The 23635-nt window shown below is 38.4% G+C and overlaps 1 protein-coding gene across 1 annotated transcript in view; it reads left to right on the top strand.

Moving 5' to 3' along the window:
* The window catches only part of crb2a (crumbs cell polarity complex component 2a), a 50632-nt gene that overhangs the window by 6566 nt on the left and 20431 nt on the right, over positions 1-23635 (top strand). The window contains exons 2-7 of the mRNA XM_085280457.1: positions 13420-14112; positions 16109-16304; positions 18981-19120; positions 19418-19588; positions 19734-19847; positions 20490-21443. Of these exons, the coding sequence (XP_085136583.1) occupies positions 13420-14112; positions 16109-16304; positions 18981-19120; positions 19418-19588; positions 19734-19847; positions 20490-21443 (2268 nt within the window). The remainder of the gene's footprint in view (positions 1-13419; positions 14113-16108; positions 16305-18980; positions 19121-19417; positions 19589-19733; positions 19848-20489; positions 21444-23635) is intronic.

Below are 23635 nucleotides of genomic sequence, written 5' to 3'. Positions count from 1 at the left end.
GCATTTGCAGCTATTATTGCGTCAACTCTTTTGGAAAGGCTTTCCATAAATTTAGGAGTTTATTAATTGGAATTTTCAACCATTATTCCAAAAACACAATTAAGAGGTCAGACACCAATACTGGATAAAAGCCTCCGCTCGAATTTATCCCAAACATGTTCTATCGGTTGAGATCAAGACTCTGTCCAGGCCAGCCAAGTGCTTTCACACCAAACTCGCTCATCCATGTCCTTATGGACCTTACTTTGCACGCTGGTGCACAGTCCTGTTTGAATAGGATGTGTCAAGCTATTCCCAAAAAACTGGAAATATGAAATTTTCCAAAATGTCTTGTATGCACCCAAAGGGTCACCTTTAAGTCTGACAAGTAGGGATGGAAATTTAGTAGAAAACTGGTTCAATTCCTTGGAATTATTAGCCTGCTTGGCTGCCAATTCTGCTTATTAATTCCGCTTTGTGCTACAGTCAGTTGATTATAGTGCATGTCCGTAAAGAGAAAAATAGTAGCATCCACAGCATGGACATTACTTTTATTTTTATTGTACGAAAGGACAAGAGAACAATGGTAAAGACCAAGGAGCTTGGAAAGAAAAGCGTCTGGACTTCTTTAAGTAAGAAGTCCAGACGCTTTTCTTTCCAAGCTCCTTAGACTACGATGACCTGGATGACTGAGAACCTTAACAGGACAATGGTAAAGATTAAACTGTGTCCAGGACAGACTTTGGTTTTTGCTATCAGCTTTGTGTTGATACATAAATCAAAGAGAAAGATCATAGGTGTGATCATATTAGAATAGGGATTGTGCTGGTGTGTGGGACTGTGGCCTATAGGTTTATGTAGTTAAATGGTAATTATGAGACAGTCCATTTTACAGAGAAACGTTTGTAGTAAGCACTGTAACGAATGACCTTCGCCTGGGAATAATTAAGTAACGCACTGCATTACTTTTTCTTTTTTTAAAATGTGTCCAGCAGTTGTAACAAGCAGAATTAGGATCTGAATGCTTTCTAGTGACAGACATATTTGCTTTGCCAAGAGAAGGACCTCTCTCTAAGTTCCTTTTGCTAATGTTTTTGTTTTATTTATTTACATTATTTTATTATTCATATGTCTAGTGGATAACATGCTAGAGCACTTAAAGGCCAGATTCGTGAAAGATAAGAAGAAAGCAGAGAAATGGGCACTGGACACAGCTCCAAAAGCTGGGATCAGAGGCAGCATGCAGTTGAGGCCAGCTCCCCAAGCAAAAGTCGAGGACATGGCCACAGACCCCAGAACCTCGAGAACTGCACGAACCCTCGTGGAGTCCCCACCAAACAACGAAGAATCCCAAGGCACTTCAAAATACAAACCCTAAGGGTGCAGGCCAGCAACCATGCCAAAATGCCCTGTCAAATCCCAAGGGGAGGAGAGGGGCAGTGGCGACCAGTGGTGACAGCAAGGCGTGCAATCCCCTGCATTACTTTTAGAAAACGTTTTCTGTGTAATATGTGTAATACAATGCTTTGTTTGAGTAACAACCTCAACATTGATGACAATATACATAAACATTTGACCACACACTATACAATTAATTTGCTTTAATGCAATTAATGTGATATCCTTGATATGCTGCTTGCCCATGGTGGTGACTTTCAAAGCGGAGCCAATGGGAATTCAATAAGAACCAATGGGAGAATTGATAAGGAATCAAATATCAGTAATGGAATCCAAATTGCAATTCCTATCTCTACTGACAAGCCAGATGGGGAGGAGGCAAGACTTCCTGCACCCATTTCCTGTACTATATCTGGGGCCTCAGTTGGCTAGTGGTTTGGTGCTAGGCTCACTGCGTATCAAGGTCATTGCTAGTTTTGGTGTGTTCTTCTCCCTGCTGCTCGCCACTGGTCATTGTGGACAGCCTGGGTCCATCCATCCATCCATCCATTCGCTTATCCTTTTCAGGGTCGCTGGAGCCTATCCCAGCTGTCATAGGGCGAAAGGCAGGGTACACCCTGGACAGGTTGCCAGTCTGTCGCAGAGCCAACACATAGGGACAGACAACCATTCACACCTAGTGACAATTTGGATTATCCAATTAACCTATCCCCACAAGTTGCATGTCTTTGGACGGTGGGAGGAAGCCAGAGTACCTGGAGAGAACCCACGCAAACACGGGGAGAACATGCAAACTCCACACAGAAAGACCCCAGCGTGATGTTGGAATTGAACTCAGGACCTTCTTGCTGTGTGGCAACAGTGCTAACCACCGTGCCACCGTGCTGCGACAGCCTGGGTCTCCTTGGTATTTCTCTGTCCACCTGTGGCTCCCGGGGGGCATTGTTGGAGTCTCTCACTCTCATTATCAAGTACTTTTTATGACAAGCGCTCATACAGAGACACTCATATTCTTTTTCTCTCACTCACACACACACTCACACACACATACACATATGTATGTCTGTTTGTGTAACCACCTCTGTTTTGTTAAAGATGCAGCAACTTTTCACTTCTCCACGCCCTTTTTCTCTCTTTCTGTCTCATTTACTTTTTCTGTTCCACGTCCTTTTATCTTTATGTTATTATCTCTTCTCTTTCATCAAAATGGCCCTCACCTCTTTTCAGCAGCGGCTCCACTCAGATAATAAAATAAAATAAAAAGAGTGACAAGAGGAGCCTCTACAGAGCTCATCTTGGCAAAAGAAAATCTGTTTGGGGCAAAAAAGCATTCAGACCATGATTCTGCTGACTAAAACTGCCGAACAGAACCGGTTAGAAAAAATAAAATAAAAACTTCTCTTGGCACAATGCAGTCAGACATGTGTCGTTCTCCTAGCAACCACTAAGCCCGCACTCATGCATCTGTGACACGTCAGACCAAAAGGGTGACTAGCTCAGCAGGTAGAGCAGGTCACCTACTGATCAAAAGGTTGGTGTTCGATCCCTGGCTCCTCCAGTCAGTATGCCAAGTATCCTTGGGCAAGATACTGACCCCAAGTTGCTCTCCAATACATCCATTTCAGCGTGAATGTAGCTAGGAAGCACTCAGTTTAGTTTAGAGGAAAGTGAATGTTGTATAGAGTGCTTTGAGTACTCTGGGAGAGTAGAAAGGTCCGCTCCAACTATTACCATATTACTAATGAGCTGTATTGTAAAGTGCTACTGGTTTTCTAAATTAGTATGAAACATTATGGATCGTTTCTTTGTTTTACTGCAATTGTAACACAACCTATGGTGGCAAATCTCAACTTTGGTAGGTTACTTGAGTGGAAACAAGCTAGAGGTTGAAGCTGTAAGCTATAAGCTCTTCGCCACCTGGAGATTACAAGAGCAAGGGGATTGACCCAAAGAGGCCAGAGGGATTACAACATGGAAAGGCTCTGGAGGCCTTCTGGTGAAAGAGAGGGACAGTAACGCTGTCTAATTAATCTCAGGTATACATCAAATGAGTGAGAAAATGTGTAAAATATGAAAAGGTTAGTAATCCAATCCAACTTTATTTATAAAGCACTTTAAAATAGCCAGCACAGGATCAGAGTGCTGTACAGTAAATTAGTTAAGAACAATAGAATAAAACAAAACAGCAAAAAATAAAACACATAATACATAAAATGACAATTAAAACAGCCCCATATTAAAAAACAACATAAAACAACACAGAGTCAACTAATAAAAACGAATAAAAAATAAACTGAAAAGGCCAGGGAAAGGTAAATGGGTGCTTTCTTATACAGTAATTTTTCTACTGTACTTAAGCACTCAAAGTACTTTGTACAACATGTCCCATTCACACATAAATTCATACAAGCTTCGCGTATCTAAGTGCTTTCTATCTAATGGTCACACACACACATTCAGACTTTGATTACTCTGTTTTCAGTCTTCCCCAAGGTTATTTTAGTTATGGAATAGCCAAAGATTCAAATGACCAACCTTCCAATTGTTCAACCTTTTCAGGCGCAACATGTAATAACACTATAATACGTGTTAAATTAAAAAGCCCTTTTAAGTCTTTATAAGGTGCTTAATAAAAATTAATATGTTAATAAGAACTGAAAAAATAAAAATATGTTAAATGTTTTGTGTGTTTATATGTTATCCTATAAAGCAACACACAATGGATAAGTAAATGTTTAATAATGAAATACTAAGTAAATTAGTTGAACTTATTAATATTGTTAAATTAGAAGTTTCCCTTCAAGAATATCCTACAAATGAATTCTAAATCTGTTTCTAATTCTAAAATTCAACACTCTCTGTTCACTTATTTAAAAATAAACCATATTGTAAATATTTATAAATTTTATTACCCGTTAACTAAGGACTTAGCAAAGTCCTTATATTAAGCGTCAAATAGCTATGCTGCTTAATATAGCCATGAGCCTGGGAAGAGATGCAAATCCTTTGGACTTTCTTTCAGAATGGATATCCAGGCGTAATAAATCTCCCAAATCAAATAAGTAGAGCTACCAGCTGTGACAATCTGTGATAGGAGCAGCTAAAAGTAGCTTTTAATGTAGCTACTTATTTATTTCTATATTTATCCAACTGCTTCTTTATTTGTTAGTAGGGACTACATCACAGCAATTTTTCTGCATAAGAAACAAAAGGATATAGAAGCGTTGCTATATTATATTCAAATATACCAAAATACATATGCACTGTATGAGATACAAATTTTAAAAAAAGACAGACATTTAGTATTATTGGCTATTTCACCTCTCCTTGATGTAGTGGTACAGAGAAAAGATAATGCAATACATTTTTTAAAATACTTACTGTTCATGTCAAAGTCAAAGTCAGCTTTATTATTAAAAACCATATTTACAGATCATACACAGGAATTTGAAAGTGCAATGGTCCCACGACCCGCAGGGTACACTAAACAACATAAAGATAAAAAGATAAAAATAAAATAAAAGTCTTATATACAACACAATACAATCTTATATAAACAGCAATGTCCAACACAATCCGAGTGTTTGTGGGCAAGAGTTTGTGTGCAAGTGGGTTGGGGGAGTCAGTGAAAGGGCGATGTCCCCCTACGATGTGTAATTTGATAAGATTTATTGCAACATGTCTATGTCACTTAATTACTATGTTTATCCTATACTCCATCTTACATCAAGAAGACTTGAAGCTAATCTTGAATCCTTACAGCATCCTGGAGCACATCCAGCCTACAGGTGGCTAACACTCCTCTGGAGTCACTGTAATCTGGAAAGATCAAACGCAGTTAGTGTCTAATGTTTGGATTGAGGGCAGAAGGCACCTTAACCAGAACTGGAAATGGTAACACCCTTCTACTTTAACAGAGTGACTGTGGATAATGCCAGCCTTGAGGCCACACTTGAGGAGTTACTTTTTTTGCATGGTTATTCTGTAAATAAGACAAATTACAACATACTAATTAATTGTAGAAGAAGGGTAATAATGCATTAAATAATAGGAATAATTAGTCAGAGTTCAAAATCATTTTAATTATTAAAATTATAATTTAATTCTAAAAAATCAATTTAAAAATATGAATTTTTTAGCTCTGTCTGGGTTTGGGAGTTACGATCTCTCTTCTTAGATCATCATCCCCATGATATGGCTGAATGGATGGATGGATGTGTCTAAAGTCCATTCTCAAGACACAAATAAAAGACCTCAATAGTATTGGGGAGCTCGTATTGCAGTTTTTTTCCACAGTATCAGATTGATATTAGATTTTTGGGGGGGCATGACGAAAATATGTGCGAGTGATTGGTGTCCAAACTTCCACACTACCTCCAACATGGCTCCATCTTGTTTCCTCAAATTCTGATAAATATTATTTTTATAATCTTCTTCTTGTAAGTCAAAATGTCAGTTAATACATTAACCTGCCTGGATATCGGTAGTTTGATCTTTTTAGCATAGTATTTACTCATTTGTAAGTATCTGAAGAAAACCTTGTACTCCAGTCCACATTCCTGTAGCTCTGCAAACCTTTAAAAGTATCCTCTATGACTTAACGTGCAGACTGCTGTAATGCCCTTGTCCCACTACTATCTGAATCCACTATCATTAGATCTTGGTTTGAATTATGATCAAGGGCTATGTCAATATTTTAATATTGCATAAATATACCACGTTGAATTAGGAAAGCCTAATCCTCCCTTCTGCCTGGATATAATGGACCCTCTGTCTTTTGCACATAAAAATCTCAAAATACCTTTATTGCAGAATTTAAATTGTGTGTCAGAGATTGTATGGTGAATAGACTGAAAAAGATAGAGCAGTTGTGGTAGTATGTTCACTTTAATGTCGATTTGAGTGCCAAAGCATCTGATTTTTGTCTTAACGGTGTCACGAATTGTGTTATACTTAATTAAGATATTATTAATATATTTAGTTACTTTAATCTTCCATTTGATCTACTATTTCTAGAAATTTCTTGGGACCACCAACCCATTCATGTCTATAATTGTTTTTCCCCACTCAGCGACACACCTGCCAAGGAACATGCTGCAGTTATTGGATAAACTTTTTTGAGACATGTAAAACAACAGCAACCATAGTGTCCATTATTTGTCTAGTGAACTGTCCAACATTGAGTGAAACCTGAAACTGCTGGCTAAGGATTAATGTAAATACCTTAAAACTGTAATTCATGTCAACAGTACTGACAACAGGTAACATGAATTGGAGGACACTAAAATTACTGCTGTATAACTTTTCCAAAACAATGTCAGACTCTATACATTGCTGGCTGGCTGAGTGTAAGAGTTTTAATCTTACACACCCCTTTGCAGCTCCTTTCCTCCCCTTATCTCCCCAAAACTCCATCCTGTAAGAGACTGTCTGCCCCCAGACCACCAAAAAAACATTCGAAATTCAGCAAAACCAATTTTAAAAAAGAACAATGTAGTATCTAAAACTGCACCAAAGAGTCAAACAGTGAAATGTGGATTTTTAAACATTAGGTGTCTCTCTTCTAAATCTCTGTTAGGCCATCAATTAACTGAACTTACAAAATATAAACAACATAATTCTGAAATCAACAATAGCATACAGATTAAAGCTAAAGAGTATCATCAACATAGCCTGGAGAACATTTGCTAATAAGATGAAGTTAGCTAAATAAGCAATCTCATAGAGTATTTAAAACGTAGAATGGGAGGCAGAGCCTTCAGCTAATGATGGAAGTTATTATATCTTAATCGTTAGTTATTATTAATATCTGGCCCATCTATACAGTGGGGCAAAAAAGTATTTAGTCAGCCACCGATTGCGCAAGTTCCCCCACCTAAAATGATGACAGAGGTCAGTAATTTGCACCAGAGGTACACTTCAACTGTGAGAGACAGAATGTGAAAAAAAAATCCATGAATTCACATGGTAGGATTTGTAAAGAATTTATTCGTAAATTAGGGTGGAAAATAAGTATTTGGTCAATAACAAAAATACAACTCAATACTTTGTAACATAACCTTTGTTGGCAATAACAGAGGTCAAACGTTTACTATAGGTCTTTACCAGGTTTGCACACACAGTAGCTGGTATTTTGGCCCATTCCTCCATGCAGATCTTCTCGAGAGCAGTGATGTTTTGGGGCTGTCGCCGAGCAACACGGACTTTCAACTCCCGCCACAGATTTTCTATAGGGTTGAGGTCTGGAGACTGGCTAGGCCACTCCAGTACTTTCAAATGCTTCTTACGGAGCCACTCCTTTGTTGCCCGGGCGGTGTGTTTTGGATCATTGTCATGTTGGAAGACCCAGCCTCGTTTCATCTTCAAAGTTCTCACTGATGGAAGGAGGTTTTGGCTCAAAATCTCACGATACATGGCCCCATTCATTCTGTCCTTAACACGGATCAGTCGTCCTGTCCCCTTGGCAGAAAAACAGCCCCATAGCATGATGTTTCCACCCCCATGCTTCACAGTAGGTATGGTGTTCTTGGGATGCAACTCAGTATTCGTCTTCCTCCAAACACGACGAGCTGAGTTTATACCAAAAAGTTCTACTTTGGTTTCATCTGACCACATGACATTCTCCCAATCCTCTGCTGTATCATCCATGTGCTCTCTGGCAAACTTCAGACGGGCCTGGACATGCACTGGCTTCAGCAGCGGAACACGTCTGGCACTGCGGGATTTGATTCCCTGCTGTTGTAGTGTGTTACTGATGGTGACCTTTGTTACTTTGGTCCCAGCTCTCTGCAGGTCATTCACCAGGTCCCCCCGTGTGGTTCTGGGATCTTTGCTCACCGTTCTCATGATCATTTTGACCCCACGGGATGAGATCTTGCGTGGAGCCCCAGATCGAGGGAGATTATCAGTGGTCTTGTATGTCTTCCATTTTCTGATGATTGCTCCCACAGTTGATTTTTTCACACCAAGCTGCTTGCCTATTGTAGATTCACTCTTCCCAGTCTGGTGCAGGTCTACAATACTTTTCCTGGTGTCCTTCGAAAGCTCTTTGGTCTTGGCCATGGCGGAGTTTGGAGTCTGACTGTTTGAGGCCGTGGACAGGTGTCTTTTATACAGATGATGAGTTCAAACAGGTGCCATTCATACAGGTAATGAGTGGGGGACAGAAAAGCTTCTTACAGAAGACGTTACAGGTCTGTGAGAGCCAGAGATTTTCCTTGCTTGAGGTGACCAAATACTTATTTTCCACCCTAATTTACGAATAAATTCTTTACAAATCCTACCATGTGGATTCATGGATTTTTTTTCACATTCTGTCTCTCACAGTTGAAGTGTACCTCTGGTGCAAATTACTGACCTCTGTCATCATTTTAAGTGGGGGAACTTGCACAATCGGTGGCTGACTAAATACTTTTTTACCCCACTGTATATACATACATAAACAATAAGATCAGATATAAGGATATTGCATGTTAAAACTGTCTTTAGATTGGTACACATTGTTACACCCCAGCCTAGGCAACCGGCGTGCAATGCAGGAAAATAAAAATAAGGAAAAAACACACGACAAAAAAAAACCCCACTAAGGCTCTCCACCAAATTCCCAAAACGGAAGTGTCTCAAAACGAAAGTATTGACAAAACCCATTTACAGCTATTTACAACAAACTATTTATTTACAACACGGGGGGGAGATCGCGACCATGACATACTGAAACACAAGGCTTAAATACATAGAAGGAGCAATCAGGGAATGGACCACAGGAGGGAAACACAGCTGGGGCAAATTAGACCTGACGAGACAAGGAAACGTAAACTGAACACACTAAGATGACACAGACTTTCAAAGTAAAGCAGGAAATACATGACAGTCACGCAAAAAACAAAACACTGACAACACCGAAACGTAACAACATACACAGATGGTTATACAGTCATGTGCATACAGACAATACAGGAAGGGGCTCAGCACACAGCTTTGGGGAACTTCAGTGCTCAAAGTGAAGATGGTGTGCTTGTCCCTATCTTAACATTTTGAGGGTGGTTGATGAGAAAATATAATATACAGTTACATATTGAGGGGGCACTAGTTTGAGAAGTTTGTCTTAAGTTTGACTTAAATGTTGTGTTTGTCTCTATGAGTAAGGGCTGTGTGTAAGAGCCACACAGACTCTTTAGTTGATCTTTTTGCTCAGTAGACAATCTGGTTTTGATCTAGATCAGCTGGGATGGATTCCTTGATGAGAGTGGGTATCAGTCATTTAACGCATTTTGAAAAGGTTGGGGTAAGAACTTTTTTTTGGGGGGGGGTTGTTGTTTTTTTTACATACACGAGACGAGGAATGGTGGGCAGTTTTGTCTTCATCTCTCAAGATTTCCAGATAAAGATGTGTGAGTACCTCTGCCAGTTGGTCAGCACAGGACTGTAGTGGGTATCCATGTACACCATTAGGAGAAGCTACTCCTTCTGTTGATTCAATGGAGAAACCATCATTCCTGATGAGTCAATAGAAAAGAGGACCCGAAATATTGGGCTATTGCAGCTATCAAATTGTACAATTAAGGTAAGTTAAGGTAATCTAGGATGCTGACAAAGTTGTTGGTTTGTACATGTTACATTTTATTGGTATGATCTGTGATGGACTGAGTGCCCTGCCACATCTGCTGTCTGCTGCCAGTACTACAAAAGTCCTCTCCAATCCTAGCATGTAGTTATTTTTATTTTTATTTAATTTCTTTTAGCTTTTCTCAAGTCTGCTCTGGTAGTCCCATAAGCTGAGATGTCTTCTTATTTAAAGGTAGTGTCTCTGGCTGTGAGCAATCATTTGATATCACTGTTCTACTATGATTTCAGTTAGTCCACAGTGATGTAAAACTTGCTTCACTGGGCACAGTGTCAGTGATACTGGTGTTCTGGCGGTTTCCAATTCACGGTAGGCTTGAGCTTGGTGGTTCCTAGGTTATTCTTGAATTTCCAAACCATTTTCTCCTCATCCTTCCCCAGACCTATCTCAAAGTCATACATCCAGAAAAACTATTTGAACTGATTTATGTGATGTTTGAACTTGGAATTTGTGGTTGTTCAGGAATGCCTCCAAGAGACCTCTCCAACTTGTATAAATCTACAATTCTCCTTTGTACATGTTTAATCTGTTCCTTGGACTTTAAAAATTTACCTGATCTGACTGCATCACTTTCTAACTTTGCTACACCTGCTGTCACTGAAGATAACAGCATTTGAGATTCTAAATCTCAAGCTTTGCACAGAGCAGTTATGGAAGACAAGAAGTCAGACACAGATATAGAATAGAGAACTCAGTAGGCTTTTAAAAAATAAAGATGTGCAGACTAAATGCTCTAGTTCTAAAAAGTTCACAGTATGATTTGACTTGGTGTAAAGAAGAAAACAAAACAGCACTGTAGGTGATGTAATCCCAGGTTGAGGTTTTGTGGTCTATGATTTTATAATGATGGAAGTTAAGATTTGTGGCATAGTATATTTACAGTCATTGATCCTTATTTCTTATATTTTTGCACATTTGTCACACTTCCATGTTTTAGACATAAAACAAATTTTAAATGTTTGATAAATCACAAATTAATGTTGAATAACCAAAAATGATTTCGTTAATTACCAGTATTGTTAGCTTAGGGTACCTGTGGCATAAACATTACATTGGGTGGTGGTCTAATAAATTTATACGCAATTGCAACTTGTGTATGCCACTTTTCACTATGATGAAAACTGGGAACATAAACTGCATATAAGAGCAAAAAGAAAGAATAACACGTATAATCTTTTGGCTTGATTGCTTTCTATTTTGTAACAGAATTTTGTAACAGAAAAAATGCAGACAATTTGTAATCATAACCATGTTTCTTTACTTTTGTTATTTATCTCTCTTTTCTTTTACACTGTCACTCTGCTCCCACATTCCTCTCCTCTGCAACTCAGTCACTTTTAATATCTTCCACTCCAGTGAGAATTTGGAGCCATAACACTGATCAAAGAACTGGGGACCGGGAGGTAGACTGGGGTATTTTGGATAGTGTGTTGAGAGTGGCCTATTTAAAAGGAATGTGAACTGATTCTACTGAGACCTAGTAGCACTGGCTGATGAGGGCACACATTAATATGTATTGAAAGAATTCACTGTACTTGCCCAGCCATTTTCCCTAGATACCCACAAATGTGAAATATGGACTGATATTTAGATACTGCATATCTGCCTTAAATTGGCAGTTACAGTGTTTTTCCAGTGTAGGTTTTAGTTCCCATTAGTTATGGTCAATGGCCAAATGAAACTTACTGAAGATTGTATTGAAGAAGGATCTACTAGTAGAGGTGCTACTTGAAGCTTTTCAACACAGCCCTCTTTGGTGGCATCTGGTGGCCAGAAATATTAAGACCAGCCTGAATCAAAACGAACTGCTTCATCATGATTGCCTGCTCAAGAGAACTGATTTGACAGCTTCTGTTTGATATCATGTGACGATTCTTTGTGATATTGGGCTACCGTTCTGCTCCTGTGAACATGTTTTTTTTTTTTTACAAAAAAAACAAAAAAAAGTTATTTAATTTAATAATTTTGATGAATAAACCATCCTTGTTTAGACATGGGCCATTTTTTGATCTTCCTTTGCTTGTGACTTTGTAAAAATTGTCAAGTCTGTCTAGATTACAATTAAAATTGCCATTTTGAGACTAAACATGCAGAGAAACACAAGGTCTTGACTGATGTGGAGTGGTAGGGGGTATTTGAACTTAAAAGCAAAAAGGAATTTTAATCAAGATTTACACATTTAAAGACCAGCTCAAGAACAACTTTGTCATCATAAAATTTAAACAAAAAAACAAAAAAACAAAAACAAAAACACCAGTAAATTATGAGGAGTTTATCAAAAAAACCAAGACTTAACAAAACGTAACACTGTACATTGCAGGAAATCTGTACAGTGGACAAACATATAGTTTTTCTCCTACGCTCTGATCGAGAGCTGTCATGTCTGCCACACACTCCAGTTACTCATCTTTGTATAGGTCATCTTTGTAACAAGACTTTGAGAATACAGAGGAGGTGGCAGTAATATGCTGAATGAAAGGGACTAGGTAAGGGAGTGATTTGACCACGGAGCTATATGTATGCTCGGAAAGGTTTAAACTGAAAAGAGACAATCTGACAGATTTTATAAAGGCTGTCCAAGTTTCTATCTATTATGATGGATGAAAAAACACAAATAAGTACTAAAATACTAAATACTAATGCATCAGTATTCTAATAGGATAATAAAATCGGATATATTAGCCTGGAATGAAGTAAAAGATATTGAGAGTCTTTTTAGCAATTAGATACAGCATATTCTTCCTCTTCTTTTTCACTCACTTCTTCTTTACTAATATTCATGCTCCAATGAACACATCCGGAGCAACTTGGGGTTCAGTATTTTGTTCAGTCCTTTCACATGTAGACTGGAGCAGCGAGGGATCGACCCACCAACCTTTAACACAGAAACCTAGAAAATGATCTGCTCTACACAGCCAGCCTGGAAATAAACCCAATCCCAATGAAGTTGGGAAGCTATGTAAAATGTAAAAGAGAATACAATGACTTTCAAATCTCATAAATCCATGTTTTATACCCAATAGAACAGCGGTCCCCAACCCCCGGGCCTCGGACCGGTACCGGTCTGTGAGTCGTTTGGTACCGGGCTGCGAGAGTTGAGGCTCAGGTGTGAAATGTATAGTTTTCAGGGTTTTTATCGGTTTTCAGCGTTATTTTGTTATCGTTTTTATCGTTTACTCGGTTTTCCTTGGTCTTTTCACGTGTGTTATGAATAAATTTTCTTTTTTTCGGTACCGGTACTAGTTTTATTTTGTTGTATTTATCCGCGACACCTTAAAGGCCGGTCCATGAAAATATTGTCGGGCATAAACTGGTCCGTGGCGCAAAAAAGGTTGGGGACCGCTGCAATAGAACATAGAAGACATATTAAATGTTTAAACAGAGACATTAACTCAATGTATTTCCTTTTTTTCTCACAGGAACATTCTGCACAGCCACAGCAGACAGATGCTTGTCTGCACCCTGCCAAAATGGTGCTACCTGTGTGGACACAATGGATGATTATGCCTGTATTTGTGCCAGAGATGGGGTGAGGTACATGGGCAAAAACTGTGATGAACTCTATGACGCCTGCTCTTTTGCTCCGTGCGAGGACTGCAGTAGTGTTCCTGGCACCACAGAGTACCACTGCATCTGTCCAGATGGACTGACAGGAGATAACTGCACAGAGGAGGTGGATGAGTGTCAGAGCAATCCTTGTTTCGAGCCTCGTTCTCTGTGTGTAGACCAACTGAATGGCTACTTCTGCAGGTGTCCATCTGGGTATGGAGGACGAGACTGCAGGACACCTGTAACCGACTGCATTGATGAACCCTGCAAGAACAATGGAACATGTTTATTACAACCTGAAGGGTTCGAATGCCATTGTGCACCTGGGTTTGAGGGAAAGACCTGTGAGGAAGATATAAATGAGTGTTCATCAGAGCCCTGTCAGAATGGTGCCATCTGTATAGATGGAGTGGGAGAATTTCACTGCTTCTGTGTCCCAGGTTTTCAGGGCTATAACTGTGAAATTGATATCAATGAGTGTGCTTCAAGACCCTGTGAGAACAACGCCACTTGCATTAATGAGAAGGACCACTATAAGTGTGAGTGCCTGATGGGCTTTAAAGGTACATTCAAAAGTTGCATACACACACATCAAAGAGGAAAACTGTGTCCATATTACGTTATAGGCATATATTTCTAAAAAGGCCTAAAACTATACTAATACTAAAGTGGCTAAGGCCAATTACAATTTATTTAAATGGCAATTTATTTTCATTTCATGATATGAAAACTCAATGTGGTTAACAGAGAAAATAAAGACATAAGAACCTGCAAAGGTTTACAGTGCCTTGATGCAATGAAAACAGCAAAACAACAAAGCACCACAAAACAAAACAGTAGCAATTAAGTGTATGCATGAAAGGTTTTGAGCATGTTTTTGAACGTACACAGAGTTGTAATGGCTCTCAAATGAGCAGGCAATTTGTAACAAAGAATATGACCAGAATATCTGAAAATGCACTCAGCAAACTGAGATATGGAATTGTTAAAATATAATCACCAAACAGACTTAAATTCATGAGCCCACCTTAACCAAAGTTAATCCAAGTATAGGCAGAGGCAACATCTACGGTAGGAGTTCCCAAGGAGTGCTCTCTCACATAAAACAGATGTTCATTTTTAGAAATTATTCATCAAACTGAAATGTATTATGTGCTTCCAGCTACAGGTAGGGATGTCATTTACTTTGTATTCCTACCACTTTTAGGCAATGTGAACCAAAGTCTCACATAGGCAAGACTTCCATAGTAGTAATAATACAGAGAAAGCAACAACAGTAAAAAATAAATAAATAAAAACAAACAAACAAAAAACAGATGAACAAGCAGTTGGTGACAGGTGGAAGTAAAAAGCCAACAGCCAGCAGTCTGAGATGATGGGGCCTGATTATTTAAGACCTTGTATGTGATGAGGAGGATTTTGAATTTGATTCTGGATTTAACTGGGATCCAATGAAGCAAAGCCAGTTTGGGAGGAATATGCTCTCCATCGAGTCTAATCAACTCAAGGCAACTCAAGGCTTCATTCCAGACAAGAAGTGATAAATGCATGAACTACTTTTTCAGTATCACTCTGAGTCACAACATTTCTAATTTTAGAGATATTGTGCAAGTGGAAGAAAGCAGTCCTACATATTTGTTTAATATGTGCATTAAAAGACATATCCTGGTCCAATACAACTCCAAGAGTGTTACTGGAGGCCAAGGTAATGCCATCCAGAGTAAGTATCTGGTTAAATACTACCGGTATGTTTAACCAAGATTTTTAGGACTGAGTACAAAAATCTCAGGGTTATTTGAATTTAGAAGTAGGAAGTTAACCTGCTTTCCAAATTTCTTCTGAGATTTTTGCACTGGTTCATTGTATATTTGCTCCCAATTTCACAGAAAGTTTTCAGGGTCTTTATAAATATATTAACTCTTCAGTTGTGCAGAAGCTAAAGAGTCTTTATGTTTTGTACATAACTGCAGCAAGGTGCTACCTTAAATCAATGGACCACGGGGATTGCCTTTTTAATTACAAAATGTATTGTGAAAAAGTGGAAAAATGAAAGAACCTCCACATTGTTAATGCGCTGACAAATAAACTTCCAAAATATGTATTTCAACAGTATATGTTACCACTAATTTTGGTCTGAACAGAAACTGGTTGATTTGATTATTTGCTTAGTCCACACATAAATTTTTGTTTCATATCACACACTCATTTTCACTAAGAATGCATCAGTAGGAAGACCGGTGCTCGCTCACATCATAGACGCATTTCTGCTTCTGCTAATTCTATTGTTTTGTTTGTCGTTGATAAACTGGGCACAGCCGCACAGAGAGTATTTTAAGCATTTAGGTTAGATTCATCTCTCATTCAATTAGTTTGTTTAAGGATTTTACCAGAAGCTTTTAATCATCAAGGGTATCTGAAGACGAGAATAGGCACACTAATGTTGATGGTCGCTGATCTCAATGGGTAGTTGATTGTGCTTTGTTTTCTTGACATGACAACTTATTATTCTTTCATCGCTTTGATTTATCTCCTTTGCTTGACTCCCCCCTTCTCTTCCAGGAGTCAACTGTGAGACTGAAATAGATGAATGTGAGTCAAATCCCTGTCGCAACGGAGCCGATTGTCATGACCTCATAGGAATGTACTCTTGTGAGTGTCTACCTGGATTTGGTGGCATCCACTGTGAAGTTGATGTTGATGAGTGTGCCAGTATGCCCTGTCAGAACAGTGCAGTCTGTCATGATATGATTAACAGGTAGGCCAGTCCATCTATAGCTGTCACAATAGCATAGACCATGAAATACTAAAGACAGATACTAGAAAGCTACCAGGTTACTGTTTTAAGGAGCTGATCACACCCACTAAAGGCAGTAGTCGAGTAGTCACACTAATTCTCTCAGTCAACACTAATGATTTGTGCAAGAGTTTGATTTGTGCAGGAGGCTGTTAATACACAACATACAGTTTAAACATGTGGAAAGCAGTAATATCATATACTATAATGTGTGCTTTTTTGAACATGAAAAATAGACATAATAATCATAATAACTTAACATATTTAAAAAAAATCCTTGTACCTTATTTTAGATAGGCTCTTTATTGCCATTGTGCAATTTTGTTCAGCAAAACTCTTTGATGGCAGTCTTTTTCAAAGCAGCATATAGAATAAATGATATAAAAAGAAAACAAGAAATAGGAGGTACTAAATTGACTATTACTAAGTAGTTTGAGTTCAATAGTGCAATTATGAAAAGAAAAATAATAATAAATATCAGACAAATTATGGCTCATGTGAATGTCCAATGAATTTGACGTGTTGGGTGTAAGGTGCAATTTGCCAGTCCAGCTCAATCTTCAATCAGAGCTTTCACAGCCCTTGGAAAGAAGCTCTTTTTCAGTCTTTCTGTGTGTGCTTTATTGACCCCGAGCCTGCTAGAGGGGAGGGAATCAAAAAAAAAACCTAGTCCATGACTCTCTGAGATGGGGGCTGGGTAGACTTCAGTGTAGACCTGGTCCAGTGTTTTTCCATTCCATGTTCCCATGTGGATGTTTTTGTGTTGTTTTTTGTTTTGGTAAAACAGACTTCAGGTTTGTGTGGTGAAAGCCACACAAACTAATGAGGAGTAAACTGGGAATGGGTGGTCTGTGGATAGCCTGATGCAGCCTGGCTTTGTATGATCTCTATCCAGTGTTATGGATTATCCAAAATGGATAATGAACATAGTGAACACATCTAAGAAGAGCTGAAGAGTTTCATTCAGGTTTCAGAGCTCATCACAGTACAGAAACAGTACTAGTTGCCTCTGACAGTGGACTCATCTGTGTGGCTCTCTTCCACAGCATGTCTTTTATCCTGTCTTCCTTCTCTCACCCTAACCGGTCGCAGCAGATGGCCGCCCCTCCCTGAGCCTGGTTCTGCCAGAGGTTTCTTCCTGTTAAAAGGGAGTTTTTCCTTCCCACTGTCACCAAAGTGCTTGCTCATAGGGGGTCATATGATTGTTGGGGTTTTCCCTGTATGTATTATTGTAGGGTCTACCTTACAATATAAAGCGCCTTGAGACAGCTGTTGTTGTAATTTGGTGCTATATGAATAAAATAAAATAAAATAAAATTGAATTGAATTGAATCTCAGGCTTCTCCTGCTAAGCGTCAGTGCTCAGTTCGATACTGTTGGCTGTAATATTTTATGGCAGCTATTTGAGTATACAGTAGGTCTTGTAAGCTGCTGTGCTGCAGTGGTTTGAATCATATCTCTCTAATAGACTCCAATTTGTTCATGTAAATGGAGAGTCCTCTTTACACACTAAGGTTAATTATGGAATTCCACAGGGTTCTGTGGACCATTTATACATGCTTCCCTTAGGCAGTATCATTTAAAATGCATAACATACATTTTCACTGCTATGCAGATAATACCCAACTTTATCGATCCATGAAGCCAGATAATACACACCAATCAGTTAAACTACAGGCTCTAATTTCCTGCCTCTTAATTCAAATAAAATTGAGGTTATTGTATTCAGCGCTAAAATCTTAGAATATGGTATCTAACCAGATGCTTACTGTGGATGGTATTTGCTTGGCCTCCAGTAACACTGTGAGGAATCTTGGAGTTGTTTTTGACCAGGATATGTCCTTCAGTGTGTATATCAGGGACTAGAAAGAGAGAGTATATTCCTCCTATATTGGCTACTCTTCATTGGCTCCCTGTCAAATCCAGAATCAAACTTACAATCCTGATCCTCAAATATAAGGTCTTCAATAATCAGACCCCTCTTATCTTTATGAGTTTATACTACCGTATCACCCCATGAGAGCACTTTGCCTCAGATTGCGGGCTTACATTATAAAATGATGTAAAACTCTGGGCTTCCAATGTGCAGTATTTATCATTTTAGTCCTTGTAAGGCTCATTTAATTTTGTCATGTTAGTAATGTCATTATCATTGTTTCTATTATCATAGCTACTGCACTAATGTATAGAATACCCTTTTAACCACATTCACCATGCTCATATGCTTATTTTATATATTTATTTTAAATGCTGGGCTACCTCACGATAGAAATTGTTACATTATAGCTGTCAAAGATATTCAGCATTCATCTATTGCAAGTTAGCTATAAACATTACAATACTTATGTGATGTAACTAAATGTAATGCATCTTAAATGTAACACAATTAAAACTTTAATAATTTCTGCTTAAGTTGCTTCAGATCAGATAATGAATTTCCATGACCTCAAATTACTTTTTTATGTCATTAACTTCCACTTAGCTCTATAAGCTCAATAATATTGTTATTCTCTTAAGACAAAAATGCCGTCAATCTGCCTATATAATTCACTATCAAATATGTGTTTATACATAACTTTTTTTTTTGTTTCTTTGTTCCACGCTCTCTAAATGTTGATATCCTTGTGTCTTTTACAGCTATGCATGTGACTGCTCTGATACAGGATATGAGGGCAATCACTGTGAGATAGATATTCCTGAATGTATGTCTGATCCCTGCCAGCATGGTGGTACTTGTCAAGAAGGAGTCAAAGAATACACCTGTCTTTGCTGGCAAGGTACTGATCTACAAGCTCCAATCCAAACATTTCTGTCCCAGACACAAGAGTACAAACTGTGAATGCCTCTGATGTTCACGATTCTCTCTAATAACACCCCCATCTGTTGTTGTTGTTGTTGTTGTTGTTGTTGTTGTTGTTTTTGTGTGTTTTTTAACCAAACCACAATGAGATACTGGAATTGCCTACAGAAGAAATCAGAGTTGCACTTCACTAAATCAGAGTCATGTTTTTTTTTGTGTGTGTTTGTTTTTTAAATATTTTCAGTGTGTGACGCACACCTTTTTTTCTCTCTAGGTTATGAAGGACCAAACTGTGAAGCTGATATAGATGAGTGTGCTGATCAGCCCTGTGAGAACAATGGGGAGTGTTTTGAACGCTCTGATGCATCTCACTGGGAGCTAGACTGGGAGCTGAGCTTTGCAGATGCAGCTGGATATATTTGCCAGTGTCAGTCGGGATTTGCAGGTCAATAAAAGTAAAGGAATCAGTGAACAAAGAATTATCTATCTATCGTATAGATAGATAGATAGATAGATAGATAGATAGATAGATAGATAGATAGATAGATATTAAAACTACTGATAATGTTATATTTTGTTTGGTATAACAGGAGAGAACTGCTCTGTCAACATTGATGAGTGTGAATCTGAACCCTGTCAAAATGGAGGCATTTGTAAAGACAAGATCAATGGATATACCTGCACATGTCCTGCTGGATTTTTAGGTGGGTCTTATAATCTTGTAATACAGAGACAGAATTCCCTGTCACACTCAAAATTTAAATTCTGTATTAGTGTGTCTGTGTTTCCTAGTTTATAGTGAATTAAACAAAAGGTGACCATTCTCTCTTATAAAAATAAATTAGTAATACATGCACACAATTAAGCAACATTGGATTTCAATTCTGTTAAAAACAAACAAATGAAAAAAAGTCTTTGTCTCCTGGGATTTTCACCTTGAAGATGAGGAATATACTCCTGTGTGTGACCTTTACACAACTTTCTATTTTTACAATTAATCTTTATTATTCATTTTTTTAAACCTGTTTATATAAGTCTGGACAGCAAAACTACTCATCTAGGTCACTTTGTGGGTTACCAGAAGTACCCTTGGTCAAGATACTGAACCCATGCTGCTCTCCAATGCATGTATGAATGTGTGTGAATGTTAGATAGGAAGCACTTAGAAAGAAAGTGCTGGTGTGAATGGGTGAATGTACAAGTTGTGTAATGCGTTTTGGGTCTTCAGATAAAACAGAAAAGCGCTATATACCAGTCCATTTACCATCTCTGTTTTTTCTAATACAGCACAGTATCAGGTGGTCATCTACCTCCACCATATCTAACCACCAATTTTCTCCTTCCAGGTGAGTTGTGTGAAGTGAACATTGATGAATGTGAGAGCCAGCCCTGCCAGAACGGTGGCTGGTGTGAAGATGGCAGGGCCACCTACACCTGTCACTGTCCTGAGGCAGCTGCAGGTGACCTTCCTTGGGGAGGTCGTCACTGTAATTTGAAACTCCTTGGTTGCGTTGACCATAAATGTCAGAATGGAGCCACCTGCCATCCATGGCTAGAGGATGGAGAACATGGTCACACATGCTTGTGCCCTCATGGATTCCTAGATGAGAAATGCTCCACCAGAACAACTTTCTCCTTCTCCACTCCTGGATTTATTCACATTCAAGTTGTTGTAGAAGAAAGAATTCGCCGGGAAGTTGACCACCATGTTCACAAAGGTCTCGGGATACAGCTTCGCTTCCGGACAACTATATCTAATATGTTGGTCTTCTTCAGAGGGGATGTGGACAACCACCTCTTTCTAGAGATTGTGAATGGTAGTCTTCATGCAAAAGCCTCTTCTGAGGAATCGGAGTTGGATGTAATATTTCCTGGCTTGGTTAGTGATGGAAAATGGAGGGACGCTCACGTGTTTATGGCTCAGGAAGGTCTAGTCTTAAATCTGAAAGGTCCTGACTGTGACAATGATGGATGCACAGTTATAGATAGTGGTGCAGGTGAACCACCTTTCGAGCTCTCTGAAGCCTTTACTCATATTTATATAGGCGGAGCACCAGAGGACCTTTTAGAGTACTCTAAAAGTGGTGCAGGATTCATTGGGTGTATGGAAGACCTGATGATTGACTCTAAGCCTATTCTACCACAAACACTTCCAGAGGACCAAGGCCATGAACTGGGATGTACTAAGACTGAATGGTGTAATACTGAACCCTGCAATGGCCATGGACGGTGTGTGGACCTGTGGACCAGTTACCAGTGTGACTGCTACCGTCCCTTCCACGGTGAAAACTGTTCTGAAGGTAAAAATGTTTACCACAGGCAAATCTTTCCTTGTCAAGCTTGTTATATGTTGTAATCCCAATTTCCCAGAAACTAAAGCCTGTAATAATATATATGGGGAACCACTGGGGGGGTAATTGAAGGGATTTATACATTCCTCTTACCTATTACTTTGCTTTACCTTCTAAAAAAAAAAGAAATCAAATTCATTGATTTTATAAAGAATAATAATGATTATGTAAAGAATAATGATTAAATTTCCTTAGACTACGATGATCTGGATGACTGAGAACCTTCACAGACAATAATGATTAAAACTAAAACTAAAACCTGAGATAGTCCAGCTAAAATAATAAGCAAATAAAAGTCAGTTTAAAGGAACTCAAATTCATATTACTGAAGAAGGAATGTGAATTCAAAGGAAATTAGACCAGCTGACAAGTAGACCAGCTCTTTGTAAACCACACACAGACAGACATCACTTTATATTGATTATATGGTTTTCCTTTGAAAAGTATCAGTCTCCATTTTATTTTTTAAATGCTAATTTTGCTGGCCTGAGATTCACATTTGATTTCAGTTTCAAAGAGATATGAATGTAAAAGGTATATATACATAGTGTATGTGAGAGAAACAACACAGGGAAAAATATTAAACATGCTAACTGAAATTTTTAAAATTACTGAAACACTTGGTACAAAAGCTTTTGTTGGTGAGAGGTTCTACTTACTGATAGTAATTAGATTAGTAATAGATTTAATAGCAATAGATTTCAGCTGATGTCATGACTTTCCATGCCTTTTTGTACCCAACTTTCTTTGTGTGTTCAATACTTTTTCCCTGTGTCATTTCTCCTTAAAATACTTAATTTAAGCATATCTATGTACGCCATACTCAAAAATACGAAGCTAAAGTACACTCTAGCTCTCCCAGCTGCATGGGCTCCAGCAGGAGATGTTGAAACCAATTTAAAACAGCTGGGGAAGAATTACTGGAGTGATATTCAAGTGATATCCAGTCGAATCAATGACAGATCTATAAATGTAATGCTGAAATGTAACCAGTGGCGACATGTATAGACACTTATCATCTTTTGACCAAAATAGACAAAATAATTATTGTTGGGCACTTTATTTCTATATTACATTTAAATAATAATAACATTCCAATTGGCGTCCATCAAAATGTTAATGAATAATAATTATTTGATTCCCTACTGAATTTTTAAGTTTCCTCACTTATAAAGAACAGTCTCAAATTTTTATGGGCCTTTTATTTTCACGGAGAGAGTCAAAATATCAACCAATATCAAGAAAGAAAATATCAAGAAAAAACACATTCAGCAGACATTATTGAGTGAAATACGTATTTGAATCACAAGCAAAGCATGACCAAGTACTTGGTGGAGAAAACCTTTTTGGTCTACTCCCCTTTACAGAAACTCTACTTGAAGGCAACTTGAAGCTTTTGCTCCCATCACAGATTTTCTATAGGTTTAAGGTTTAAAGAATTTCTAGGTCACTCCATTCCTTAACCTCTTAAGCCCCAAGCCTAACTGATCTCCTGCCTTTTGCCCCCGTATCAGGGGGCGTTGGGGCTTAAGAGGTTAATATGCTTCTTATTTAGCCACTGCATTATTGCCTTAATGGTAAGTGATCATTATCATGCTGGAAGACCAATTCACAATCCATTCCGTGTTCTGGCTGAGGAAAGGAGTTTCTTATGCAAGATTTCATGATACATGGCCCCAACTATTGTCCTCTCACTGTGGTAAAATCATCCTCATCAGATCCTTACCCTTACCAGAAAAATAGCCCTGAAGCATAATGTAACTCTGTGCTTGACTGTGGATGTTGTTCTGTGGGTCATAGACAGCATTTCTCTTTCTCTGGAGCTGCAGCCCTAAACAGAACTCGTGCACACCCACCAAGGAAAAAATTTTGGTTATTGGCAATTCAGTTTTAAGAAAGTACTAGAGACTAGAGACACCAGCAACCATTGCTAATTGTTGTCCAGGGGCCAGAGCAGGGGGCACTGAAAAAACGCTGAAACTGTTAGCTAAGGATAAATGGAAATTTCATGAAACAGTAATTCCCATAATAATGAAATCCTGTTAAATCAATCAGAGACATTTAAAATGAATCTTTATTTGTTGTGTAACTTTGCCAAAACATTTAGAATCAGACTTTATTCATCCCTGAGGAAATTACGT

This window comes from Mchenga conophoros, linkage group LG7 (genome assembly GCF_057382185.1).
Source record: "Mchenga conophoros isolate Kocher_MC1m ecotype Shallow Benthic linkage group LG7, M_conophoros_male_GT1.1, whole genome shotgun sequence".
Taxonomy (NCBI): Eukaryota; Metazoa; Chordata; class Actinopteri; order Cichliformes; family Cichlidae; genus Mchenga; species Mchenga conophoros.
Note: the sequence above shows the minus strand (reverse complement) of the source record. Positions and strands in the feature narration are given on the sequence as shown.